This window comes from Rana temporaria, chromosome 8, assembly GCF_905171775.1.
Source record: "Rana temporaria chromosome 8, aRanTem1.1, whole genome shotgun sequence".
Taxonomy (NCBI): Eukaryota; Metazoa; Chordata; class Amphibia; order Anura; family Ranidae; genus Rana; species Rana temporaria.
Window position 1 is genome coordinate 177,224,817 of NC_053496.1, and position 18,430 is coordinate 177,243,246.

The following is an 18,430-nucleotide window of genomic DNA, read 5'->3' on the forward strand; positions in this document are numbered from 1 at the left end:
ATACTGTAGAGTGTTAGACCAACATACTGTATATTATTATACAGGATTTATATGGCGCCAACAGTTTGCTCAGCGCTTTACAATATAAAGGGAGACAATACAGCAACAATTCAATTCAATACAAGAGGGTTAGGAGGGCCCTGCTCCTGTGAGCTTACAACCTAATGCCGCGTACACACGGTCAGAATTTTGTCGGACCGTGTGTAGGCTCCATCGGACATTTGCTGTCGGAATTTCAGACAACAAAAATTGGGAGAGCTGGTTCTCAAATTTTCCGACAACACAATACGTTCTCGTGAATTCTGATCTTGTGTGGACAATTTCCGACGCACAAAATTACATGCATGCTCTGAATCAAGTGTGAGACAAAAGCACTCGGTCTGGTAAAACTAGGTGTTCGTAATGGAGATGGCACATTCGTCACGCCGTAACGGACTGAAAAGCACGAAGACTGAAAAGCACGAATCGTCTCTCACCAAACTTCTACTAACACGACTGGTATTGAGCTTCCCTTGAATAGTGCCGTCGTACGTCTTTTACGTCAACGCGTTCTTGGCGTTCGGAATTTCCGACCACATTTGTGCGGCCGCGTGTCTGCAAGACAAGTTTGAGCCAACATCCGTCGGGAAAAAATCCACGGTTTTGCTTTTGGAATTTCATATCGTGTGTACGCGGCATAAGAGGGAGGGGGCTGGTGAAACAAAAGGGAGTGACTGGGAGGGGACAGCAAATTTCCTACTGTAAAGAGGCACTTGAGGTGAAAAGTTGACAATTACAAAATAAAACTAAAATTTTATAAAAATAAAAAGGTACAATAAAGGAACGACATGTGAGCTACTAAATCAGACCGAGTATTCAGTAGTGAATCTCCTACATACAGCTTTACAATATCATTATTATGGTTTACTTACGTTTTTTAAGGTCGTAGAATCTTCGGGGTGAGATAGCCATGTGCCCCATTTTTTCTTTTAAATGTTTTTATAGAGAAATATTTATACAATAAGTAACCTCTTTTCTGAATGCTTCTAACATTTAAGCATTGGTTTCCAACAGGTGGACATTGTGTCTCGAAAAACGTATCTTCAGAATATAAGGAAGAAGAAAATCCCACCACACAACGTTCTGCAGGAGAAAATCCCACCACACAACGTTCTCCAGGAGAAGACCCCACCACACAACGTTCTCCAGGAGGAAATCCCACCACACAACGTTCTCCAGGAGAAGATCCCAATACACAAATATTTCATAGACCTTATCTTTCAGAAAGACCAATGGATCCCTCTAATCCTGAGGAATCTTCTGGTGATCCACATACTATTATTACTGAAACAAATCTGAGATCTCACAGTACAGATCCATCTAATCCTAAAGGATCATCTATAAGCCATGAAGGATCTCATACCGATTCCTTGTCATCTACAGCATGTGGGAATTCCTTCAAAGAAACCAGAAAGCCTTCTAAACATCAGAAAAGTTGCAAGCGTAAGCGTCCTTTCTCATGTCCAGAGTGCGGGAAACGTTTCAGTCAAAAAAGAAGTTTTGTTGATCACCAGAGAATTCACACAGGCGAGCGTCCTTTCTCATGTTCAGAGTGCGGGAAATGTTTCAATCAGAAAGCACACCTTATTAATCACCAGAGAATTCACACAGGCGAGCGTCCTTTCTTATGTTCAGAGTGCGGTAAATGTTTTAGAGACCGAGGGAACCTTCTTAAACACCAGAGAATTCACACAGGCGAGCGTCCCTTTTCATGTTCAGAGTGCGGGAAATCATTCATTCAGAAAAGGGAGCTTGATAGACATCAGAGAATTCACACAGGCGAGCGCCCTTTCTTATGTTTAGAGTGCGGTAAATGTTTTAGAGACCGAGGGAACCTTCTTAAACACCAGAGAATTCACTCGAGCGAGCGTCCATTTTCATGTTCAGAGTGCGGAAAATCATTCATTCAAAAGGAGGAGCTTGATAGACATCAGAGAATTCACACAGGCGAGCGTCCTTTCTTATGTTCAGAGTGCGGTAAATGTTTTGGAGACCGAGGGAATCTTTTTAGACACCAGAAAATTCACAGGGGTGAGCGTCCTTATTCATGTTCAGAGTGTGGGAAACGTTTTATTCAGAAAGTACAACTTGTTAAGCACCAGAGAACTCACGAGAGTGCGAGCCTTTATTCACGTCCAGAGTGTGAGAAATCTTTCCGTCATAAAGTATTTCTTCTTCAACACCAGAGGGCTCACGCAGTTGAGCGTCCTTTTTCATGTTTAGAGTGCGGGAAATGTTTCGCTCGGAAAGAACACTTTCATCAACACCAAAAAATTCACACGGGTGAGCGTCCTTTCTCATGTTCAGAGTGCTGGAAATGTTTCAAGGACAGAGGAAGCCTCCTTCGACACCAGAAAGTTCACACAGAGCGTCCTTATTCATGTTTAGAATGTGGGAAATTGTTCCATCAGACAGAAAATCTTCTTATACACCAGAGAAGTCACATAGCCGAGCATCCTTATTCATGTTCAGAGTGCGGGAAATGTTTCATTCTGAAAAGAGATCTTGTTAATCACCAGAGAGTTCACACAGGTGAGCGGCCTTATTCATGTTCAGAGTGCGGGAAATCTTTCACTCAAAAAAGTACCCTTGATCGACACCAGAAAGTTCACATTTCTAACACTTGTTGATATGTTTGAACATACGAACAAATAAAGAATGTGGCAAAAATAACCTCTAGAGAACATCATGTGTGTCCTTCCTTCTATTCAGGATGTGTAAAATGTTTGGGTTAAACATACTTCTTATTGGTTGTTATTGGCTGATTTTCACATAATATTCTGTTCTACCTGTAGATCCCTTTTTACAAATGAGCATCATTATTGGTGATTAGAATAAGACCAACTCATAGAGAACCATCCATTGGTGTTTTATTATTGAGACAGGAGGGGGTGGGGGGTACAGAAGGCCTAGCTCAGGGGTGCCCAACCACTGATGTGGCCCGCCCACCTCCTCCTCTGGGATGGCGGGTCAGCAAGCCCAGATCGTGGGTTCCTGACCTGCCATACCCGAGCATCAGTCTGAAGTATGGAGTTGGTGCTAGAGGAAGAAGACCCGATGCTTCCTGTATAATGCCAGCTTCTGTCACAGGCGGAGTGATACCAAATGTACTCCGCCTGTGACAGGAGCTGGCGCTATACAGGAAGCATTGGCTCTGCAGTGGCATGCTTCCTCCCGCGTCGGCTCCTGTCACACTGATGGGCTGGGAACGGCAGCCACCAGGAATACCCACCAACAGTGCTAGCAGTACCTACCAAGGATACCCACCAGCAGTACCATCCACCAGCACTGTCAGCAGTACCCACCAGGCATACCCATCAGCAGTACCATCCACCAGCGTTACCCACCAGCAGTACCATCCACCCACCAGAAGTACCAATAACCAAGGATGCCCACCAGCCGTACCATCCATCAGGGATGCCCACTAGCAATGCCATCCACCAGGCATTCCCACCAGCTGTACCATCCACCAGCAGTATCATTCACCAGGGATGCCCACCAGCAATAACATTACTCAGGTATACCCACCAGCAGTACCAACCACCAGGGTTACCCACCAGCAGTACCATCTACCAAGAATGCCCACCAGCCATACCATCCACCAGCAATACCCACCAGGAATACCCACCACTAGCAGTACCTTCAACCAGAAATGGAGCTTGGTTGGTAGCAAACACACAGAACGCTGTAGACCAAACAGGCTTGGTGACAGGTGCACTCCTGGCCGTGCGCATGTGCCTATGTCCATGCACATCTGCTCGGCCAGCTACCGGCCTACACCTACAGTGCATATGCTCCTGGAAACTTCATCTGTGCTATGGACAAGCCTTCCCTGACACCTACGTAGTAATGATCAATCTCAGTTTTCAAGTGCTCAGGTTGTTGTCCCACATGCTGGAAAATCTCTTCACAGGGTGAGGTTGAGAGTGAATACCTCACTGTCACTTATCTGTATGCAGCTCCTGAGATGATGGGGGTGGGCTTTTGCACAGTTCCCATTTGAGCACTACCTTGATAGTGAAACAGGGACTGCAGGGGTGAAGGAAAGGCACAAGTGCCATAGTTTAGCCGCTGTGAGCAAGAAATTGAGAGCACTGGTATCTGACAGAAAGAGGTACAGCTGGGTGATGCATTGTTGTTGTGCCACGTTCAGGTGATGGCAGACACCAGAACGTACATGGAATCAGAGTCGATAACAGGAAGAGGTCAGCAACAATCAGGCAGTGAGGTACAGAGTCACTAGGCAGAAGTGTGGTCAGTAGTCCAGGCCGGGGATGGTAGCAAAGGCAGACATCAAACATGGGCAGGTAAGGATAATCTGAGAGCAAGGACAGAGAGGCAGCCGGGTCCGTAACAGCATTATGGATGCGCGTCAAGACTGGATCACGGGACGAGGCAGAAGACCATACAGCGCAGGACCAGTGCAGGAATCAGGTTTAAATAAGCCACTTGTCAACAGTGAGCGTGCACGCACATGTGCATACATATGTGTGAGCGCGTACACGCGTGCTCATAAGTGTTGGCAAATGTGCTATTTGTCTTCTATGCTTATGCGCATGTGCATTAGCCCATCAGCGTTTATTAGCACTTTATTAAACAGTGGTGGAGAACCTCACTTGACTGAGTGGGTCAGTCTGTCTCAAAAATGGGTAGAACTTTTAAGAAAAACAAGAGCAGGTAGTAATGCCATAGAGAAAGACCGGGGTACTGAGTGTCCAATATATGAAATGGCAAGAGTCAGAGCTGCAGCTGGGTCAGGAGCAGACTGACCTACAGTTGACACTGCCACGGGCCAAACTGAGATAGCTGGCACAGAGACAGGCCGGACAGGAGAAGCTGGCACAGACTTGACAGGAATGATTGACACTGGCAGGACTGCAACAGCTGGCATTTAAACAGGCTGTAGTGGTTGCAGGGTGCCGACCAGATCGAGCTGCTGGTGAAGACATAGTGACAGCACTGAGAAGTGGAGAGGAAAAGGTAGCCGAGGAAGATTTTGGAGGGCTTGTCATATGTAATGAAACTGTAGAGGGAGCCCTGAATGGGCTAAATGCTGGGAAGGTGTAGCTAGTGGGAGCAGGGTAAGATACTGATATACAATTGGGCGTAAGGAGTACTTAGTAATACCTGTGGTTGACAAGAGGAAGGAGCACAGAGCATTGCTGGACATCCTCCAGTTTGGAAGGTAAGAAAGCTGGATGTATTTCTTGTCTGCTGCACTCAGTTTACATGGCCACTGTGTTTCTGGTCCTCACCCTTGCTGGTTTGTGCTTCTAGAAACATTTGTCTATCACAAAATATCTGCCATTTGAGATACGTTGACGATACCAGATGACCACCTGGAGACTTGACACTATGCTCTCTTTTTATACAGAGAAAGATTTACCATGTTCGTTACAACCTCATCTTAGTATGGGTTGTCCCTTGACAGGATTTATTCCCTCTACACAAATGCTTCTACTCAACCACATTGGTCCACCGTACACATTATATCAATAAACGTTGGTGCATTTTGTCTTATTTGCTCACTCAAGAACCGGGCTATAGAAATACAAAGAGCTCACATTTATATCTGGAAAATGTTCTATCACTATGCTAGATTCTTTCATATAGAACTATGAAACATTTTAATATATTCATTAAATGTACTTCAGGATTAGAATAGGCGACAAAAACGATAAATGCACTGTGATCTGCCGATATGGTTTCCCGGCTATCGTGAAAGCTCCTGCGAAGGCGCAATCTGATCTGCCGATATGGTTCCGGCTAACGAAAAAGTTCCTTTAAGGACTGCGCAGGCGCAAACTTGCCGACGGAAATCTCCGAACCTCGGACGGCATCCAGGGTGACGTGGATTTTGGGGAAAGTGGCCAGTCGGCCTCACGTCCGAGCGGGCTCGCTCGACCTCCTGGCTCTTTTTTTAACATCCTCCAATCCACAGGGATGTTAAAGAATGAGCCTGGATGCCGGGCGAGGTTCGGAGATTTCCATCGGCAAGTTTGCGCCTGCGCAGTCCTTGAAGGAACTTTCCCGTTAGGGGAACCTTAAAGCAGTAGTTCCCCCTCCAAACATTTTTTTACCCTTAGATTGATGCTCAATTTGTCTAGGAGAATCGGCTAGTTGTTTTAAAATCGACGCTGTACTTACCGTTGTAGAGAGCGATCTTCTCCGCCGCTTCCGGGTATGGTCTTCGGGTATGGGCGTTCCTTCTTGATTGACAGTCTTCCGACAGGCTTCCGACGGTCACATCCATCGCGTCATGATTTTCCGAAAGTAGCCGAACGTCGGTGCGCAGGCGCCGTATAGAGCCGCGCCAATATTTGGCTTCTTTCGGCTACTCGTGACGCGATGGATGCGAGCGGCGGAAGCCTGTCAATCAAGAAGGAACGCCCACTCCCGAAGACCCATACCCGGAAGCGGCGGAGAAGATCACTCTCTACAACGGTAAGTACAGCGTTGATTTTAAAACAACTAGCCGATTCCCCTAGACAAAATGAGCATGAATCTAAGGGTAAAACATTTTTGGAGAGGGAACTACCGCTTTAAGAACAAGTCACCGGGTTTTGAGGTACCGAATATAGGCTGCAGTACTTACATTCTCCACAAGATGGTCATCTTACTTATAAGCGTGGAGCGCAAAGAAGGAAGTGATGTAATGTACAGACAGGAAGTGATGTAGGGTTACAACAGGAAGTTCCAGGTGAAAGGTGATTTGGTAGGAGATTATGAGGAGACACTACTGGATCTTGAGGTAGATCAGGTAATATTATGATATTTTAGTTGCCATAAATATAGAGCCCTTTATCCAACTGTCCATCCAGAGCCTCTGGTTTATAGACCGGATTCATCCTACATATAGAGCCATTTATCCAACTGTCCATCTAGAGCCTCTGGTTTATAGACTGGATACATCCTAAATATAGAACCATTTATCTAACTGTCAATCCAGAGTGAGGGATCTATTTTCCAATTGTGACACTGACAGAATAAATTCTCGTTAAGGTTCAGTGTGTGGACCGAATCATAAGCTCATCCCAGTACAGACCAGGTACACAGAGCTGACTGAAGAGGTGAGGAGAATTCTGGGAGGTCACATGACATCACTCTTATCCTAGTTTTAAAACACAGAGCTGATTGAACAGGTGAGGAGGATTCTGGGAAGTCTGTAATGACTATTATTGATTTCTCTCTCTACAGCCATGGCCAAAAGTTTTGAGAATGACACAAATACAAATTTTAACAAAGTCTGCTGCCTCAGTTTTTGAGATGGGAAATTGCATATACTCCAGAATGTTATGAAGAGTGATCAGACGAATTGCAATTAATTGCAAAGTTCCTCTTTGCCATGAAATTTAACTTAATCCCATAAAAAAAAAATTCCGCTGCATTTGTGAAGAAGGCTTCAGGGTGCCCAAGAATGTCCAGCAAGCGCCAGGACCGTCTCCTAAAGAGGATTCAGCTGCGGGATCAGAGTGCCACCAGTGCAGAGCTTGCTCAGGAATGGCAGCAGGCAGGTGTGAGCGCATCTGCACGCACAGTGAGGCGAAGACTTTTGGAAGATGGCCTGGTGTCAAGAAGGGCAGCAAAGAAGCCACATCTCTCCAAAAAAAACATCAGGGACAGATTGATCGTCTGCAGAAAATATGGTGAATGGATTGCTGAGGACTGGGGCAAAGTCATATTCTCCGATAAAGCCTCTTTCCGATTGTTTGGGGCATCAGGAAAAAGGCTTGTCCGGAGAAGAAAAGGTGAGCGCTACCATCAGTCCTGTGTCATGCCAACAGTAAAGCATCCTGAGACCATTCATGTGTGGGGTTGCCTCTCATCCAAGGGAGTGGGCTCACTCACAATTTCGCCCAAAAACACAGCCATGAATAAAGAATGGTACCAAAACACCCTCCAACAGCAACTTCTTCCAACAATCCAACAACAGTTTGGTGAAGAACAATGCATTTTCCAGCACGATGGAGCACCGTGCCATAAAATAAACTAAATAAACTAAAATTGAGAACTTGTGGTCAATCCTCAAGAGGCGGGTGGACAAACAAAAACCAACTAATTCTGACAAACTCCAAGAAGTGGTTATGAAAGAATGGGTTGCTATCAGTCAAGAATTGGCCCAGAAGTTGATTGAGAGCATGCCCAGTCGAATTGCAGAGGTCCTGAAAAAGAAGGGCCAACACTGCAAATACTGACTCTTTGCATAAATTTCATGTAATTGTCGATAAAAGCCTTTGAAACGTATGAAGTGCGTGTAATTATATTTCACTACATCACAGAAACAACTGAAACAAAGATCTAAAAGCAGTTTAGCAGCAAACTTTGTGAAAAACTTTTGGCCACAACTGTACACAGGAGAGTGAAGAAAACATCTGGTGAGCAATGACTACATGCATCGATTTTCTGTCTTTTCAGATGTGATGTTCTGTTGTATCAGCATTTGCTAAAATGGAGAATGACAGAAATAAGATAATAGGTATCACCCTGGAGATCCTCTACCTGCTGACTGGAGAGGTGAGGAGGATTTTGGGAGGTCACATGACATCACCCCTAATCATTGTGCTGTTTTTTTTAGCAGGCATTGTTTGGCTGGATTTTGGTTACTTCTTCTTTCTCTTATTCTGTAGGAATTTGTTGTGGTCAAGAAGTCTGGTGAGGACCAAATTTTGGGAGCTCAGAGCAAAGCCCAGATAACCATCACAGGGCCTCCACTTTCCTTTATGTCTTCTGAGAGAAGCAGTGATAAAAAGATCCTGGAACTGACCAACAAGATGATTGATCTGCTGACAGGAGAGGTGAGCGGTGCCGGGAATTCTGGGACATTATCCAGTAACAGACAAGGGATGTGTCTGGATGGTGACTGTATCATTGTGTGTGTCAGGTTCCTATAAGGTGTCAGGATGTCACTGTCTATTTCTCCATGGAGGAGTGGGAGTATTTAGAAGGACACAAGGATCTCTACAAGGACGTCATGATGGAGAATCAGCCGCCCCTCACATCACCGGGTAAGAGGAGACTTTATTGTAAAGGAGAGAGCAGTACGGAGGCTCCACCTAGATCCCCCATCATCTGATAAACACATAGAAACAATGTATTCAGTCAGTGTGTGTGTTTCCTACAGATGGATCCAGTAATGGGAATCCACCAGAGGGATGTCCCCGTCCTCTGTATTCCCGGGATACCACACAGGAAGGTCATAACTATGTACACCATGATCAGGTATGTGGGGACTGAGCATGTAGACCTAAGAATGCATTCTAAGGTAAGAGGTGACATTCTATGTAATCTCTTGTTCTTTTTTTTTTTTTCTCCATAAAGATTTTAATGAAAGTAGAAAGAGAACAATGTTACAGACAATACAGTGTCGACATTATATATTACATGCGAAATCCAGGAGAGCTACAACATATTGCTATGCTTGAGATTTAGGAACCAGCAAGACAGATATGGTTAGAGTCATACAGCATTTTCGATAGCCCCACATAAGCTTTCAACTATCATATATCTCCCAAGGTGGAAGTAGCATAAGGTATCAAGGATGAGAGATACTGGGATATTCATAATCAGGGGCCTCTGGATCCTTTTACACAGCATAACTCATAACCCGTTGTGGCCTGTTACCTACGTATACCGGTCCTATACCTGTCACTAAGTTACCCCTGTTGTAGGCGGTATGGGTGGATAGGGACGGCATAACTCCACCCCATCCTCCCAGCATTAACAGAGAGAGAAGAGAAAGGAGAAGAAAGAACAATCCCAGTGTAGGGAGGGAACGAGAGAGGGGAGAAAAAGAGGGGGAGAGAAAGAGAAAAAGATAAAAAGAAAGAAGAGAAAAAAGAGAAGGGGGAGGGGATACTACATGAAGGGGAACTCCTTAACTCAAAGTCATATAGCTGAGGAGATCTTGTTCTTTTTTTACACATCTATACTGCCATCTTCGGGATTCAGGGGGAAGAACTGAAAGACATCAAAGCTGAAACTGAAGAGGAGGAAAAGATTCTTGTTAGTAGAGATCAGTATTCTATGGAGAAGTGTAGTCCTTTGTATTCCCAGAATTTCGCACAGGAAGTTCCCAGCATCTCACACCAAATTCAGGTAAAGGGGACTGTGAGATAGAACTCAAATATTATATTCTAAATTATGAGATAACATTCTCATATACAGTATATTCTTTTATTATTGACAGTTTAATTATATCGTTTTTGTGGTTCAGAATGAAGAACTAAAAGACATCAAAGCCGAGATTAAAGAGGAAGAAGAAGAGAGGTTGGTGAGTGGAGATCAGCAGTCTATGGAGGAGGGGGAGAGGATTATGGAAAGTAAACAGGAGGAATCTTCTCTACATATAGACACAAGTAAGTCATAAACAGTAAAGTTAGACAAAGTTCATATTATCCTTTTTATTTGATGAGCATAAAATATTTAAAGGGGTTGTAAAGGTACAATATTTTTTCTTAAATAGCTTCCTTTACCTTAGTGCAGTCCTCCTTCACTTACCTCATCCTTCCATTTTGCTTTTAAATGTCCTTCTTTCTTCTGAGAAATCCTCACTTCCTGTTCTTCTGTCTGTAACTCCACACAGTAATGCGAGGCTTTCTCCCTTGTGTGGAGTGTCGTGCTCGCCCCCTCCCTTGGACTACAGGAGAGTCAGGACGCTCTCTAAGTTGCAGATAGAGAAAGTAGCTGTGTGTCTCCTGTAGTCAAAGGGAGGGGGCGAGCACCACACTCCACACCAGGGAGAAAGCCTCGCATTACTGTGTGTATTACTTTGCTATAATAAATATCCCCCAAAAATATATAAAAAAACATTTTTTTTCCCACAATTTAGGTCAATACGTATTCTACTACATATTTTTGGTAAAGAAAATCACAATAGGCGTTTATTGATTGGTTCATGCAAAAGTTATAGCATTTACAAAATAGGGGATAGTTTCATGGCATTTTTATTAATATTTTTTTTTTACTAGTAATGGCGGCTATCAGCGTTTTTTATCGTGACTGCGACATAATGGCGAACACTTTTGACACCATTTTGGGACCCTTGTCATTTTTACAGTGATCAGTGCTATAAAAATGCACTAATTACTGTAAAAATTACACTGGCAGTGAAAGGCTTGACCTGTAGGGGGTGCTGAACTGGTGTGGCTTGTCCTGACACGTAGCTGTTCCCGATGACAGGGAACAGACGATCAGTGACATGTCACTAGGCAGAACGGGGAGATGTTGTGTTTACACTGACATCTCCCCATTCTTCAGCTCCGTGACACAATCGCAGGATATCGAGTCCGCGGGTCCCGTGGGCACGGTCACGGAGCTTGCGCAACCACTTCCCGACCTCCTCATGTACATATACGTCAGCAGAATGGCACGGACAGGCACAAGCACGTACCTGTACGTCCTCTGCTTGACGTACATGCAGGGGTCGGGTAGAGCGATCCAGGACGACGGCGCGGCTATTTGTTTATAGCCGCTCCGTCGCGATCGCTCCCCGGAGCTGAAGAACGGGGAAAGCCGTGTGTAAACACGGCTTCCCCGTGCTTCACTGTGGCGGCGCATCGATCGAGTGATCCCTTTTATAGGGAAGACTCGATCGATGGTGTCAGTCCTACAGCCACACCCCCCTACACTAGTAAACACACACAAAGTAATCCCCAAATGTTACAGCGCCCCCTGTGTTTAACTCCCAAACTGCAACTGTCATTTTCACAATAAAGAATGCAATTTAAATGCATTTTTTGCTGTGAAAATGACAATGGTCCCAAAAATGTGTCAAAATTGTCCGAAGTGTCCGCCATAATGTCGCAGTCACGAAAAAAAATCGCTGATCGCCGCCATTACTAGTAAAAAAAATAAAAAAAATAAAAATGCAAAAAAAACTATCCCCTATTTTGTAAACGCTATAAATTTTGCGCAAACCAACCGATAAACGATTATTGCGATTTTTTTACCAAAAATAGGTAGAAGAATACGTATCTGCCTAAACTGAGGAAAAAAAAAATGTATATATGTTTTTGGGGGATATTTATTACAGTAAAAAATATTGAATTTTTTTTAAAATTGTCGCTCTATTTTTGTTTATAGTGCAAAAAATAAAAACCGCAGAGGTGATCAAATACCACCAAAAGAAAGCTCTATTTGTGGGGAAAAAAGGACGCCAATTTTGTTTGGGAGCCACGTCGCACGACCGCGCAATTGTCTGTTAAAGCGACGCAGTCCCGAACTGTAAAAAACCCTTGGGTCTTTAGCCAGCATATTGGTCCGGGGCTTAAGTGGTTAAAGGGGACGTATATATATATATATATACACACATACACGCCCTTTTGCCTGTCCGTGCCATTCTGTCTATGTAAATGTTTGTTCGGTGGTCGGCAAGCGGTTAAGGACGTAGAATCTTCGGGATGAGATAGCCATGTGCCTCATTTTTTTCTTTTAAATTTATTTATAGAGAAATATTTATACAATAAGTAACCTCTTTTCTGAATTCTTCTAACATTTAAGCATTGGTTTTCAACAGGTGGACATTGTGTCTCAAATAACGTATCTTCAGAATATAAAGAAGAAGAAAATGCCACCACACAACTTTCTCCAGGAGAAGACCACACCACACAACGTTCTCCAGGAGAAGACCCCAATACACAAATATTTCATAGACCTTATCTTTCAGAAAGTCCAATGGATCCCTCTAATCCTGAGGAATCTTCTGATGATCCACATACTATTATTACTGAAACAAATCTGGGATCTCACAGAACAGATCCATCAACAGATTCATCTAATCCTGAGGGATCTTTTTTAAACCATGAAGGATCTCATACAGGTTACTTCTCATCTACAGTGTCTAGGAATTCTTTCAAAGAGTCATTGGGATGAGATAGCCATGCACCCCAATTTTTTCTTTTAAATGCATTTATATAGAAATATTTATACAATAAGTAACCTCTATTCTGAATTCTTCTAACATTTAAGCATTGGTTTCCAACAGGTGGACATTGTGTCTCGAAAAACGTATTTTCAGAATATAGGGAAGAAGAAAATGCCACCACACAACGTTCTACAGGAGAAAATCCCACCACACAACGTTCTCCAGGAGAAAATCCCACCACACAACGTTTTCCAGGAGAAAATCCCACCACACAACGTTCTCCAGGAGAAGACCCCACCACACAACGTTTTCTAGGAGAAAATCCCACCACACAACGTTCTCCAGGAGAAGACCCCAATACACAAATATTTCATAGACCTTATCTTTCAGAAAGACCAATGGATCCCTCTAATCCTGAGGAATTTTCTGGTGATCCACATACTATTATTACTGAAACAAATCTGAGATCTCACAGTACAGATCCATCTCATCTCGAAGGATCTTCTTTAAGCCATGAAGAATCTCATACAGGAGAACGTTCCTTGTCATCTACAGTGTCTGAGAATTCTTCCAAAGAAACCAGAAAGCCTTCTAAACATCAGAAAAATTGTAAGCGTAAGCGTCCTTTCTCATGCTCAGAGTGTGGGAAATGTTTCAGTCAAAAAGGAAGCTTTCTTGATCACCAGAGAATTCACACAGGTGAACGTCCTTTCTCATGTTCAGAGTGCGGTAAATGTTTTAGAACCCGAGGGAACCTTCTTAAACACAAGAGAATTCACTCGGGCAAGCGTCCATTTCCATGTTCAGAGTGCGGGAAATCATTCATTCGGAAGAGAGAGCTTGATAAACATCTGAGAATTCACACAGGCGAGCGTCCTTTCTCATGTCCAGAGTGCGGGAAATGTTTCAATCAGAACGCACACCTTGTTAATCACAAGAGAATTCACACAGGCGAGCGTCCTTTCTTATGTCTAGAGTGCGGTAAATGTTTTAGAGACCGAGGGAACCTTGTTAAACACCAGAAAATTCACTCGAGCGAGCGTCACTTTTCATGTTCAGAGTGCAGGAAATCATTCATTCAGAAGGGGGAGCTTGATGCACATTGGAGAATTCACATGGGTGAGCGTCCCTTTTCATGTTCAGAGTGCAGGAAATGTTTCATTCTGAAAAAATATCTTGTTAATCACCAGAGAGTTCACGCAGGTGAGCGGCCTTATTCATGTTCAGAATGCGGGAAATCTTTCACTCAAAAAAGTTCCCTTGATCGACACCAGAAAGTTCACATGGACTAACACTTTTTGATAGGTGTGGACATACGAACAAATAAAGAATGTGGCAAAAATAACCTCCAGAGAACATCATGTGTGTCCTTCCTTCTATTCAGGATGTGTAAAATATTTGGGTTAAACATATTTCCTATTGGTTGCTATTGGCTGATTTCCATATAATATTCTGTTCTACCTGTAGGTCCCTTTTTACAAATGAGCATCATTACTGGTGATTAGAATAAGACCAACTCATAGAGAACCATCCATTGGTGTTTGATTTGTGAGACGGGGGTGGGGCACAGAAGGTCTAGCTCAGGGGGGACCAACTGCTGATGTGGCCGCCACCTCCTGCTCTGATATGGCGGGTCAGCAAGCCCAGATCGCGGGTTCCTGACCTGCCATACCCGAGCATCAGTATGAAGAACGGAGCCGGCGCTAGAGGAAAAAGACCCGATGCTTCCTGTACAATGCCAGCGTCTGTCACAGGCGGAGTGATACCAAATGTACTCCGCCTGTGACAGGAGCGATACAGGAAGCATTGGCTCTGCAGCCGCATGCTTCCTCCCGCGCTGGCTCCTGTCACACTGATGCTTGTTAATGGTGGACTGGGAACCTGCGATCTGGGACGGCAGCCACCAGGGATACCCACCAACAGTGCTAGCAGTACCTACTAGGGATACCCACAAGCAGTACCATCCACCAGGGATACACACCAGCAGTGCTATCCACCAGCAGTACCATTCACCAGGGATTCCCACCAGCCGTACCATCCAACAGGGATGCCCACCAGCAGCACCATCCACCAGGAATGCCCACCAGTAATACCATCCACCAGCAGTATCCACCAGGGATACCCACCAGCAGTACCATCCACCAGGGATGAAGCTTGGTTGGCGGCAGACTGTGGAAATGAAGCAAGAGCCAGATGTAAGCTCGTTGGACTGAAGGAGCTGAAGCAGGCTGGATGAGAGGGTTACATGGTCAGACAAGTCGGGTCGGTAACAGACAGGCAGATCAGGCATAAAAGGCAGGCAGAAGAGCAGTCGGGTCACAGGCCAATGTCATCAACGGTGAGGTAGATCAGGCAGGAACAGCAGACAGAATCCAGGAATGAAGCCATGGTCAGGGCAGGTAGCAGGCAAACGTAGTCAGGAGCAAGCTGGGTTAAGAACAGGACAGGCAGAGGAATTGAGGATAAACACACAGAACGCTGTAGACCATGAGCCAATGCTGCAGCCTTGTTTAAATAGCATGCTTGGTGACAGGTGCACTCCTGGCTGTGTGCATTTGCACGCGCTTATGTCCATGCAAATCTGCTCGGCCAGCTGCCAAACCAACACATACAGTACATATGCGCCTGGAAACGTAATCTGTGCTATGGACAAGCCTTCCCTGACACCTACGTAGTAATGATCACTCTCAGTCTGCAAGTGCTCAAGTTGTTGTCCCACATGCTGGAAAATCTTTGATCTCTGATAGTGAAACAGGGACTGCAGGGGTGAAGGAAAGGCACAAGTGCCAAGGTGTAGCCGCTATGAACAAGAAATTGAGAGCGCTGGTATCTGACAGAAAGAGGTACAGCTGATGATGCACTGTGGTTGTGCCAAGTTCAGGTTATGGCAGACACCAGAACGTACATGGAATCAGAGTCAGGAACAGGAAGAGGTCAGCAACAATCAGGCAGTGAGGTACAGAGTCACTAGGCAGAAGTGTGGTCAGTAGTCCAGGCCGGGGTTGGTAGCAAACATGGACAGGCAAGGATAAAAGCAAGGATGAAGCAAATTTGCCGCGTCGTATCTTTAGTTTGAATCCTCAAACCAAGATACGACGGCTTCTGGCTTCGATCCTACAGGCGTACGGCTTCGTACGCCTTCGGATCGTAGGTGTAATACTTTGGCGCCCGCTGGGTGGAGTTTGCGCCGTTTTCCGCGTCGGGTATGCTAATTAGCTGTTTACGGCGATCCACAAAGGTACGCGCGTTCGACGCATTCTCTTACATCGTCGCTAGTCGGCTTTTCCCGGCGTATAGTTAAGGCTGCTATTTCTTGGCTTATATTTAGACTTGCCATGTTAAAGTATGGCCGTCGTTCCCGCGTCAAATTTGACATTTATTTTTTTCGTAAGTCGTCCGGGAATAGGAAAGGACGTTCAAAAAATTATGCCGGTGCGACGTCATTTCGCGCAAAGCACAGCGGGAAATTTCAAAACGGAGCATGCGCAGTACGTTCGGCGCGGGAACGTGCCTAATTTAAATGATACACGCCCCATTTGAATTAGGCGGGCTTGCGCCGGACGGATTTACGCTACGCCGCCGCAAGTTTACAGGCAAGTGCTTTGTGAATCAAGCACTTGCCCATAAAACTTGCGTCGGTGTAACGTAAATGCAATACGTTACGCCGCCGGAATTCTACGTGAATCTGGCCCAGAGAGTATAAATACTGAAGAAAGAAATATATCCACCATTTTATGTTAAACGACAAGATTGAATATTTGAACCGCCATTTTCTGTTATACTTTATTCAACACGTGTTTTGTACTTGGAGTGTCTGCTGCAAAGCAGCAGTGTTATCCATGAAGATAAGTTAATAAAGAAGTTATTTTAAGCATTTGGTGTGCTCTTTAAACCTACTGCTTCCATAGAACGGCACTGGAGGAATTTCAGAGTAATAGACAGTCTTGTTGGACTGAAAAGTCAGAGACATAACATTCTTCTAATGCCACAGTGCATGAGGCACTTGATAGTGCTGCGCCTGCCACAACAGGAGATTCCAGGTACAATCAGGGAGACGGACCAGGTACAAGGGGAGCAGATATGGGTCAGACTGGACAGCAGGCGATGGGTCAGTGGTATCAGACTGGACAGAAAGTGGTGGATCAGCGGTATCAGACTGGACAGCAGGCGATGGGTCAGTGGTACCAGACTGGACAACAGGCGATGGGTCAGTGGTATCAGACTGAACAGCAGGTGGTGGATCAGCGGTATCAGACTGGATAGAAAGTGGTGGATCAGTGGTATCAGACTGGACAGCAGGCGATGGGTCAGTGGTATCAGACTGGACAGCAGGCCATGGGTCAGTGGTATCAGACTGGACAGCAGGCGATGGGTCAGTGGTATCAGACTGGACAGCAGGCGATGGGTCAGTGGTATTAGACTGGACAGCAGGCGATGGATCAGTGGTATCAGACTGGACAGCAGGCGATGGGTCAGTGGTATCAGACTGGACAACAGGCGATGGGTCAGTGGTATCAGACTGAACAGCAGGTGGTTGATCAGCGGTATCAGACTGGACAGAAAGTGATGGATTAGTGGTATCAGACTGGGCAGCAGGCGATAGATCAGTGGTACCAGCCGAGTCAGGCTGGAAATCAAACAGTGGCTGATCGATCATCCAAGTCTGACTGGACAGCAAGCAATGGACTGGCGGAATCAGGCTGGACAGCAGATGATGTATCAGTGGTATCAGTCTGGACAGTAAACAATGGATCAGAGAGGTATCAGCTGGGGGGGGGTTTAGAAAAAGACCATGGTGCACAGTGGCTTTAAACAGTGGTGGAGGACCTCACTTGACTGAGTGGGTCAGTCTGTCTCAAGAATGGGTAGAACTTTTTAGAAAACCAAGAGCAGGTAGTAATGCCATAGAGAGAGAGAGAGAGAACGGGGTACTGCGTGTCCAATATATGAAATGGCAACAGTCAGAGCTGCAGCTGGGTCAGGAGCAGACTGATCTACAGTTGATACTGCCACGGGCCAAACTAAGATAGCTGGCACAGAGACAGGCCGGACAGGAGCAGCTGGCACAGACTTGACAGGAATGATTGACGCTGCCATTTTTAACAGGCTGGAGTGGTTGCAGGGGGCCAACCAGATCGAGCTGCTGGTGAAGACGTAGTGACAGCACTGAGAAGCGGAGAGGAAAAGGTAGCCGAGGAAGATTTCTGAGGGCTTGTCATAGGTAATGAAACTGAAGCAGAAGCCCTCAATGGGCTAAATTCTGGGAAGGTGTAGCTAGTGGGAGCAGGGTAAGATACGGATATACAATTGGGCGTAAGGAGTACTTAGTAACAGCTGTGGTTGCCAAGGGTAACAGAGGAAAGTGCACAGTGCATTGCTGGACATGCTCCAGTTTGGAAGGTAAGAAAGCTGGATGTATTTCTTGTCTGCTGCACTCAGTATCCATGGCCACTGTGTTTCTGGTCCTCAACCTTGCCGGTTTGTGCTTCCATAGAAGAGCCTGGACATCACATCTAGAAACATCTGTCT

The 18,430-nt window shown here is 45.2% G+C and overlaps 1 protein-coding gene across 9 annotated transcripts in view; it reads left to right on the forward strand.

The window, feature by feature from the left end:
* LOC120909986 (zinc finger protein 260-like) overlaps positions 1-18,430 on the forward strand; it is a 30,922-nt gene that overhangs the window by 3,340 nt on the left and 9,152 nt on the right. Inside the window, exons 1-8 of one of the 9 annotated variants that reach the window (XM_040321793.1) lie at positions 6,700-6,799; positions 7,042-7,181; positions 8,455-8,553; positions 8,667-8,834; positions 9,988-10,134; positions 10,253-10,394; positions 12,554-12,856; positions 13,022-13,886. In XM_040321793.1, coding sequence (XP_040177727.1) covers positions 8,488-8,553; positions 8,667-8,834; positions 9,988-10,134; positions 10,253-10,394; positions 12,554-12,856; positions 13,022-13,886 — 1,691 coding nt within the window. In that variant the 5' untranslated portion in view covers positions 6,700-6,799; positions 7,042-7,181; positions 8,455-8,487. Of the gene's footprint in view, positions 1-1,053; positions 2,721-6,680; positions 6,800-7,041; positions 7,182-8,394; positions 8,554-8,666; positions 8,835-9,987; positions 10,135-10,252; positions 10,395-12,553; positions 12,857-13,021; positions 13,887-18,430 lie in introns of those variants that run through there. The other 8 variants (XM_040321794.1, XM_040321796.1, XM_040321792.1 and 5 more) reach the window with 8 other exon arrangements.